The 10,740-nt window shown below is 39.0% G+C and overlaps 1 protein-coding gene across 1 annotated transcript; it reads right to left on the reverse strand.

Annotated features, from left to right (window-relative positions):
* Positions 1-891: 891 nt before the first annotated feature.
* On the reverse strand, positions 892-7,991 carry CMTR2 (cap methyltransferase 2). The gene is made up of 2 exons (XM_068529113.1): positions 7,700-7,991; positions 892-4,363 (listed from the first exon to the last, which is right to left on the reverse strand). Exon 2 carries the CDS (start codon positions 4,342-4,344, stop codon positions 2,044-2,046), a length of 2,301 nt encoding a protein of 766 aa, XP_068385214.1. The 5' UTR covers positions 4,345-4,363; positions 7,700-7,991; the 3' UTR covers positions 892-2,043.
* Positions 7,992-10,740: the final 2,749 nt, after the last annotated feature.

Consider the following 10,740-nt stretch of genomic DNA (forward strand, 5'->3'; position numbering starts at 1 on the left):
AAAGCCCGCACGAAGGAACGAAGACCCAACACAGCCATAAATAAATAAATAAAGAGCATCACAATTAAATTAAAAATCTCAAGATCTACTAAAAAGAATTTTTTTAAGAACAGTAACTAACTTGATAAACTATACAAATCATCGCTCATCTTATGGTACTCCTCTATTTTTTTATTCATTTTTCAGACAGCATTTTTCCTTCCCTTTTTCTTACAGAGAAATTCTTATAAATCATTGGTACCTGTCAGCTACATCCGGTTCAATATGAACCTTCCTCAAGTTGTATGTCACCTCTAGAGCAAATCTGAATCCAATAAACCAGATGAACGGCAACTGATCCCGAACACTGGATTAAAAACCAAAATACACTCTAACATACGCCAGGTATGTTACATATTCCAACACAGGTTAATGTTAAAAACAACTAAGCATTCAATACTTATTTGAGGGGCTTAAAAGAAAGTGTTAGTACCAGAACCTGGACCTAGGCTTTCAACTTCATTCTAATCAAATAGTTAAAATAAGTAAAAACAAACTGAGTCATTGTACTGGACCAAATCAACCAAGGCATAAATCTACTCTCTTCCTCCCTCCCTTAGGTATTCAATTTCTTTCCTGAAGCAGAGCTTCCATAAATATTGCAATATTAAGGACTAAATTTTAATGAATACAAGTCAGAGGAAATGAAGGAACATTAACTCCCATTCAAACCTTCCTTTAAAAAAAATGTGTTTCCAAGTTATATTTTTAACTTCCCCCATGATTCTCTTTAAAAAATGAACACAAAATCTCTCTGCTAATGACTTTATTCATAAATCTATAATGGAACTCAAAATAGCAAAGGACATGAAAAAATTCAGATTAATACTTATCAACCAAATACATCAAAGAATACATTTACTTTTCATATAACTAACAAAAATGTCTAAAATGCACATGTGACAATACACATTTTCTTCACTTTGCAGAATTTCAAAGTAACAAAGATCTGCTTAATTCAGTTGGCCAGAATAGCCCATTTATACTGACAAATATATATAATTCAAAAGAAATCAAAAGTAATTGATAAAGTAACGATCTCATGGTTAATCTTCTGGTAAAGTGCTACTTTCATACTGAAAAAAAGAATTAATGAAAATTTAAAATTTTTTAATGTTATACCATCATTCTGAAAGTGTTAAAATTTCTCTTCAGTACTCACTACATTCATCACATTCACATGTCCGCATTATGAGACCGTAAACATTACTTTGCAATTTAAAAAAATCTTTTTGTTCACGGATTATTTCCCAGAAGTTAAAAATTACACACCATTGCTAAGTGAAACTTTTCACTCATATAGGAGTGTTTTAGACACAATAATTTTTCTTTTTTTTAAACATGATCTTTGGTTCGAAGCTGTCTTGATATCCTTTCTAGTTGGATGGTTGTGGTTAAGTAAAATATTTATAAAACAGCACAGTAGCTTCATTTGAACCACAGAAGTAAACTGGATCGATGGCCTAAAGGCAATGAATGGCATGTATCAAGATGTCTGGCATGATGAATTCCACATATCCATAACTGACACGGTCAGTATTAAAGGAAATTAGTGTTGCTGAGTAGTGGCTCACCTCCTTTCATCAAAGACCTCTATCAATTCATTAACAGTATTAGCCACTGAGAGAAAATTAGCTGGAAAAAAATCTAATCTGAATGAAGGCACACAGGTGTAAATCTTAAGCAGATAAGTAAGACCAACTGCATAAACTGCATATGCAAGCATGGGTGTGTCCACCCCAAGCTCATACACACTTCTCATGTTTGAGGTTGAATATCATCACTGCATATATTCTACCACATAGAAAACTCTATGTCTGTGAGTGTATATACCCTAGAGGTCAGAACTAGCTGATGGTTTTCCAGAAAAAATGAAACTTTAAATGATGTAAAAGTTGGCCTTTCCTCAAAATAAAAGGTTTTAAATTAATAGCAAAGGGATGCAATACCAACGGAAACTGCAAGAAGCCGTGAAGTTAAATCTCAGAAAAGACAAGTTCAACTTCATAACTGAAGGCTGCTGATGATTTCTTCTCTCTCTCCTTGAATAATCAAATGCAAATGCCTTTTGGCAATGGTAGCATTCAAATCCCACAAAAAATCAAGTAGTGTGCCCTTAAGGAGCACCTCCATTGGCACAAACCGTAAAACCTGCTGGGGTGCATCAGAGTTAACCAAAGCGCTCAACAATTCATTCACATTCTGCAGATACTGGAAAACTGGGTTTGGAAGGTCTTGATAACCAACACAAAGCAGGACTGCACAAGTCTTCAGGGGCTCGGAAGATGTGGGACAAGAAAACGTGATGAATCTAAAACAGCTGTGGAGTACAAAGATCAAACCAGCCATAAATCTTGTAAAACAAGAAAGTACAGGCAAAATCATAATATCTCCTGTATGAAGCTGCTGCAATGAATGTAGAAGGCAGTCCAAAAATAACTGCTGGTAAGTTGGGTCTCCATCATGAAGCAATGAACAGCTAAAAGTCATGAGTTCAGCTGATTCCAAGAGTTGAACTTCCAATGGTATATGTATTTTGACATGTTGGAGAGCTGGAAAACCCACAAGCAGGCACTTTACTTGGTTGCTGGGTTCTACATCCTGCTCATCCTGAAGGCATTTTGTAAGGCTAAACAACTCAGAAAATACCAATTCTTCAGAAAAAATGTGACAAGAACAACAATACTGCTGTTTTGGCCTGAACTTGGAATCCAAATTCAAGGCTCCTCCCAATGACTTTTCAATTGCTTCATTAAGAGCCTTTAAAATTTCACCATCACAGAAAGGAGAACAGTTTACCCTTGGCAGTTTCTTTCCCTGTAAAATCTGCCATAAGTGACACTCAAGATTGGAAGCTGTCCCTTCTAAAAGAGAACTTTGCCCAGGATGATATGCAGCATGTTCTTCAGCCCAACTATTAAAGTACCCTTTGGCCACCTTATCTTTCCATGAAAGGGTTTCCAGCATTTTCCTTTCATTGTAGGTTTTAAAATATCTGTTCCTCTGCCCAAACCATTTTGTATTTGTACTACAACCAATATTAGATTTTTTCACTAGCCAATTATTTCTGGAAAGAGCCTTCAATTGAAACTTTTGCATGAAATACTGAACAGCATAGTCCCTTAAACTATTCAGCTTTGCTTGTTCCCCTTCTCCCATGCACTCAAACAGACGAATGTTCTCAGAAATAGTCTCTAGCTGGTATTTATGAAAGAACACACAACATTCTTCATGTCTTTTAAGAAAAGATTCGGGAATCATGTGATGGGGAAAGAGAGCTTTCCTGGTCATTTCAGGCCCAAAATTCAGCACCATCTTAGATAAAAGAGGATAGATTGCCTCTCTTCCCTTATAGTAGAGACATACCACATAGACTTCTGAGTTTCCTGCCTTGCTGGTAGCAGGTTTGAAAACATGGACTTTGTCAAAAGAACAGTTTAGCAGGTACATCAGGTTTATGGAACAATGTTCAAACAAAGTAAACATCTTCAGAACAAAAGAGCCACCACTTCCAAGAGTCAACAGAGCAGTGACAGCTTCACAGTAATGCAAAGAAGAGACTAAAGCTTCTTGTTCACCTGGGTTTCCTTGGCAATCAAAACTTCCATCTGCAGTGATCAAGTGAACGGTAGCCATGCTGCTTATGAAATTCTGAAGTCCAGTCAGATATTTCAGGGTCATGATATCGCCGGTGTTATCTGGACCAAAGTACCAGCAATGCAAGGTATTTGCAATAAGTCGGTCATCCATAATCATCTTAAGATTGTCATTTGCTTCATGGTATGGATTCAAAGTATTAGCCACCCAACTCCAATCACAGGGGAATCGATGGGATTTTAAGTAGTGATTGAGACTAGCTATAAAAGCTCCAGGAGCTTCACAAAGGTGTAGAGAATTCAGTTTTCCATTCTGAAAAGCTTCCTGTGGAATAAGTGGAAAGCTACACAAAATTTCATGAAACTTACACCATGCTTGAGTACAAAGTTCAGCATTCACAGATTTTCTCACATGAGAAATTATTTTCCCAGCTTTATTAGTGAAAGCCGTGTGCTCATGCCACTCATCCAATTTCTTATCACTCAGTAGGTTTTTCACTTCATTTAGGGAGTTCTTCAAATCAAGAAACACACTGAATTCCGTGTGGTCACAGGTGAAAATCTCACTGGAATCTGGTAACTGCCACTCATTATTAAGTGGCTTGCCATAAGAAAAGTTCTTGGCAAAGAGTTCAAAAACATCAGCAAGAACATCTGGGCTGAATGTCGCAGGACTTGAACCCAGTGGTAGCTTTCTGCACTTACTCATTTTCAAATTAAATTAAAATCTAGAAAAAGAAAACACACAATTAAATGAATCAAATTTATTAGTGAGTGAAATCTCATCCACAGCAAACTGGATCACAATCATGACAACCCACAAAAAATGGGAAGACTAATGTCAGCACAATTCACTACATGATGAGGCAATCTGGAATAAAGAATAAAGGTTTTGCTATCCGATAGACCTGGGCTCAAATCCCAGCACTGCCATTTACAGCTTAGTAAGTGGCTCTGGGCAAATAACTTTACATCTCAGTTTCTTATTTAAAAAATTGAGGTATCATTTTTTTAGATGAGGATAAAACATGCTAGCATATAAAAAGCATATACCAAAGAATATTCATCAGTGAATGGCAGCTCTTATTACCAAAGTAACGCACCTAGCTCCTCTCCAAAGTTCTCCTCTACCCATCACTGAGACACTGCCCACGGGGCCCCAAACACTTACTTAGACTAAGATTCATCCCTGAACATGACCTTCGATCAAACTCTTAACAAGTGACTTTTAGCTTTTTTTAGCTCCCTCCAAATCTCACTTCCCTCCAGGAGAGGTTCCTGCACCTGAACCCAGCACTGGTCCTGTTACCAGACCTCTCTGCCACCACTCACTTACTCACCTACGAAGATTGCCAAATATGTCCTCTGTCCAGATCTCACTCTCTTGCTAAGTCACACACTTTGGTGGTACCAAATCGCCTTTACAGGCTACCAGCAAACACTCATCACCATATTGCTTGTCAACTGTGGTGTACCTGACAGGTTAGCCTCCTGATCAGTGTTGAAACTGACCTATAGTTCACCCTGGCATGTCTCTAAACTACAGATTCCTGCTTTATATGGTTGGTCAGACAGCTCCATGCTTGTATTATAAAATATTATTTTTTTGTCACAAAAACTTAATACACTTTGATAGAATAATTTTAAACTGAAGAAATATCCTTAATGAATATACAAATTACAAATAGTAACCCTACATTCTGTGTTCTAACACTGCCCAAGAAACCAAAAACATCTGTCCAATGGAAAGGGATAGGGGTACAAGAGAAAGAAGCAAGGCTTAATGGCATAGTGTTGGAAAAGTTCTAAATTCCAGCAGATAGAGTAATGAGTATTACATGGTACTTGTTGGCACAATGTTAATCAACAGGTGCTTCAGTTCATGACTACTGCATTTACTTAGCATATTCAATACATTCTACACCAGTCTGAAGATTAAAATGGGAGATAAAGGTGAGCGAGCAATACAATAAACACAATAACAGCCAGAAGACTGTATTCTATTAGCATTTGTACTCTTCTCTTAACACACTTTTTTCATCCTTTTACATTTTGTTTAAATTATTTACAAGTCTGTCTACTCTACTAGCCTGTAAACTTCTTAAAGTAACAAGTATCTTCTTAGCCACTTCTGTTTGCCACCGTATATTTACACATTGCACAAAAATTGTGGATAATAGTCACAGTTAATATATTTTTCTTACCTTAGATTTTTTTTTAACTGTTAGAAGCTATATTTAGACAAACTTCTGAAAGATGGCAAAAAGGAGGCATTCACTAAAACCCTAAATAAAAGTAAACGAAAGTTTACTACAACAAGTTATTCTGTCCTAATTCACACTTTGCTAACTGGAAACTACAACTTTCAGATTTCAACTACATTCTATTTTGGAAAAAGTCTGATTTTAGTCATTAACTTCACATACTAATTAATGGTTGTAGGTAAGCTCTGAAATCTTACTTAAGCTAAAAGGTAATTATTTTCACAGGAAAACAACTAAAGTGATTCAAACACTCCATTGTTCTTCCCAACTATACCTGTGGAACACAGACCAAAATTATATATTATATATTTATATATAAATTGTATTTTATATTGAATAATGTTCAGGTCAATAATCCACAGATTATCCAAACACTGTTTCCTACTATCAAATTCCCAGAATCCAACTGCTTCTCACCCACCTCCAGCTATCAGCCTCCTGATTATAGACACTGTCAACTCTCTCCTGGATTACTCCCATAGCTTTCTCACTGGTCTCTTTACTTCTACCCTTGCCTCCTACATTCTATTCTGAAACATACCCACCACAGTAACTTTGTATGACCTAAGTTAGATTGTATCCCTGCTCTGCTCAAAACTGGGCTGCAGTGGCTCCCCATCTCAAAGTAAGGGCCAAAGTCTTCACAGTAGCTTACAAGGCCCTTGAAGATGTCTGCCCTCCAGCCCCACTCCGTCTCTAACCTAATTTTCTAGTACTACCCCTCTTACTAATTGTGTTCCAGCCACACAGGCTCTCTTGCTGTTCAGGTAAGACCTCAGACACACTGCAAGGGGAAAGTCTATGCACGAGTTAGTCCCTCCGCCTGGAATGCTCTTCCCTCAGATATCTGCATAGTTACTTCCCATACCTCCTTCAAGAATTTACTCAAGTGTCATTTTCTCTGTGAAGCCTACCCTGACATCCTAATTTAAAATTGCATCTTGCATTACCAATGGTAAAGTAAAGGTAAGAACCTTGCTGTATTTTTTTTTCTTTTTTCCATGGCACTCTTCCTTCTAACATAATTTACTTATTTATGTTTACTGTTTATTGTCTTCCCAAAACTACAACCTAAGCTCCACATGGCAGGGATCTTTGTTTTCTTTACTCACTTATCATCTCAAGAAGTTAGAAAAGTGCTCAGTACACAGTAAGCACTCAATAAGTATTTATCGAATAATTGAAGGGATATCAGATTAGCACAAAAGGTACTCCTCCGATTAGGTTCTGAATGTCTTAACAATGCACTTCAACATCACTCTAGCACCGCAATGCATAACAACAAAAATGCTTGTGGTTTACAGGATACAAGGGAAAAGTTTCCAGTATGTGTTCCTCTGTTCCTCTCATTAAGCACTCCAAAGAGCTTTGTGGCATCATAATTCTGCTGCGAGGGTCAGTATTACCATTCTTGTTTTGCAGAGTCGAGTAAGAAGTCATGTAGACGCCCTGCTCAAAGCCACGAAGGGAATACCCGCAAAATTCGCCGGCCAAACACAAAACCCGCAAGGTTCATATACAATTGTTACTCCTCCAACCAACACTTAAACGAAAGAGTTTTAAAAGTGTTTCCGCCAACTCCTCCTCCTCCTAGCAACGGTGAAAATAATGCCCAGTGTGTATCCAGCGCTTTACTTTGGGCGAGGAGCACCCAAGACCTAGTTTCCCCTGGTGGAAGTGAGTCCCAAGCTCCATTCGAGCGGCCCAGTCCCTCACCCGGAGGAACTTCAGTTCCAGCCCCTGCCTAACCCACTGGAAAGTAGAAGGAGGACCCGGGCTCGGAACCAGGGCCTGGATTACCTTCGCTCACGCCCACCTCAGCCCCCAAAGTCTAGAGAGGCTGCGCTTCACTCCCTCTCCTCACTTGAGGAGGGCATTCTCCACTTCCGCTCCTGGGGACGATTTCCGGGAGCGTCGCTCCTTCAGGACTTCTGTGCCCCCGACACAGGGAAGGGAAGTGGCGCGCCGGGAGGCCGGGAAGGAGGCAGGGACCCGCCCTCCTTACTCTGGTTGGGTAGGACACGCGGAGCAGAACCACTCCTCCAGGCCGCGCCGCCGCCGAAAGTCGGCAGACGGCAGCCCGAGAGCCCTGACACACGCTCTGCGCATGCGCCTCAAGGCCCGGCTGCCGTCACACGTCAACGTTACGCACGCCGGCGACTCTCGCAGCGCCGAGACCTCGGCTCCCTAGGTTTCGTTTCTCCGCGGGTGCAGAAGCTGGGAAGCTCCAGCCTCCCGCCCCATGGCTGCGCGCACAGACGGAGCGTCCTCTGGCCCCGCCCCCTCGAGAGTGGAGGCGTCGGATGGGGCGGGGCCAACCTGTCCGGTACACGCTGGCCTCGCCCACCTGGGCCCTGGACGGCAGAGGTCTCGTCTTGCTGTTGGGTAGAATTGAACTCCTAGTATTGCTTGACTTAAAACTGGTGCTCAGAAGAACATGAGGTTAAAAAGCCAAGCTAGGGAAACTACGAAATAACACTCTGTTATCATAACATACATATATTTATAAACCAATAAGAAAAGATAACCTCAGAAGAAAAATGGGAGATTTGAACAGGCCATCCAAAAACAGTAAAATAGCCAATAAGGATATAGTACAAAGCTGTTTAACTTTTAAAAAAATAATTAGAAATGTTTTCTTTTCACTCAACTTAGCAAAGATCTTAAAAGATCGCTAATGGCTACTTTTAGTGAGAATGTGGAGAAACAGTTTTACATACTGTGAGGGAGAGTGAAAATTGGTACTACCTTACAGAAGGCAAACTTTAAAATGGCCTTGCACCTTAGCCCAGCTATTCCCACTCCTAGCAATTTACCTTTAGAAAACAAACAACTGGCACTCACTTTGGACAAAATGTTTATTACAGCACCTTAATGACATCAATAACAAAACCTGGTTACTCTCTAAATGTCTGCTGTAAAGAAATTAAATTCTTTATGGTACATCCATATAATGAAATACTATGCAGCCATTAATAGGCCATCTGTGCCAACAGTATTGTGTGAAAATAGGAGAATATAGAACTGTGTGTAGAGTTTGATCCATTTATGTCATATATATATACACACATATATATGTATATGTATACACATATATGTATATGTGTGTATATGTCTATATATGTATATGTATATATATATGTATGTGTGTGTGTGTCTATATATACATTTTTTACAAGTCTTCCAGGATATGCATCAGTGGAGAAAAAAGTCTTTTCAAAAAAATGGTGCTAGGACATTTGGATATCTATACGGAAAAAACTTTATTTGGACTCTTACCTCACATAATAAAAATAGATTTCATTTGGATTGCCAATCTACATTTTAAGGATCAAACAATAACTCGTTTAGCAGAAAATATAAGATGACATCTTCGTAACCTTGAAATAGGCAAAAAGTTTATAACAGGACGGAAAAAGCACTAATCATAAAGAAAAAATATATAAATTGAACTACATTAAAATTAAGAATGTTTATTCATCATAAGACAGCACTGAGAGTGAAAAGGCAACCTATAGAGTGAGAGAAGGTATTTACCATACGAATATGTGACAAAGGACTTGTATCCAGAGTATATAACTCCTACAAATAAATGAGAAAAGATGTCCCAGTGGAAAAATGGGCAAAGACCAGAACAAAAACTTCAAAAAGATGGTATCCAAAAGGCCAATAAACATATGAAAATATGCTTAACCTCATGTTTTGGGGGAAATGTAAACAAAACCCAAAATGAAATACAATTACACATCTACTAGCTAAAATGAAACACTGAAAATATAATTGTTGGAGAGTTTGAGGGGCGACCAATGGAAAGCTGTTTGTAAGAAAAAGATCTTCCAAGATCTTCCAAACTCACAGGTTGTTTGCCTTTTTCAACTTTTACGAGGTATAATATATACAGTCAAATGTTCAGATCTTAAGTGTACTACTCAACCACTTTTGTCAAAGGCCTATTAAATATTCCAGAAAGTTCCCTCGAGCCCCTTCCCAATCAATCTCCCACCCCCAAAAAACAACCATTAATCTGCTTTCTAACACTATAGTTTAGTTTTGTCTGTTCTAGAATGTCATATAAATTCTATCATTACAGTTTATAATTTTTAGTTTCCAGCCCCTTTCCATTCAGTGTAATTTTTTTTTATATTGTAGGGGAGAAAAAAAATCTTTCTCTTCTACCCTTCTAGGTTCTTGGCTGGGGCTCTGTAACAAGAAAGGCATATAAATTTATTAATGTTTTTTGTGACATGGAAGCCTTCACAAGGAAATGAAGATCTGAAGAAACTGTTTTTATACTAGAATTTTGGGGTTTGTTTTTTTTTTTAATAAATTTATTTATTTATTTTTGGCAGCATTGGGTCTTCGTTGCTGCGCTCGGGCTTTCTCCAGTTGCGGTGAGCCGGGGCTACTCTTCGTTGCGGTGCATGGGCTTCTCACTGCAGTGGCTTCTCTTGTTGCAGAGCACAGGCTCTAGGTGTGCAGACTTAAGTAGTTGTGGCACGCGGGCTCAGTAGTTGTGCCTCGCAGCCTCTAGAGCGCAGGCTCAGTAGTTGTGGCACACGGGCTTTGTTGCTCCGTGGCATGTGGGATCTTCCCAGACCAGGGCTCAAACCCATGTCCCATGCCTTGGCAGGCAGATTCTTAACCACTGAGCCAACAGGGAAGTCCTATACTAGGTTTTTATACTAGGACCTGAGTGTTTTTATATAGGTTTGATGAGAAGTGGAAAGTCGTGGGAAAATGTGACAAATGAGTATGAGATAAGAGTGGCAAACTGGGGGAAATTTAGCAAGGTATGTTCATTTAAATTCCTGTTGGGAGTCCTTCCATCTTTGGAGATAAGG

Source organism: Eschrichtius robustus, chromosome 19, assembly GCF_028021215.1.
Source record: "Eschrichtius robustus isolate mEscRob2 chromosome 19, mEscRob2.pri, whole genome shotgun sequence".
Taxonomy (NCBI): Eukaryota; Metazoa; Chordata; class Mammalia; order Artiodactyla; family Eschrichtiidae; genus Eschrichtius; species Eschrichtius robustus.

What these genes read in the sequence shown, in the direction of transcription:
- CMTR2 (XM_068529113.1), bottom strand. Translation starts at nt 4,344, where the DNA reads ATGAGTAAGTGCAGAAAGCTACCACTGGGTTCAAGTCCTGCGACATTC.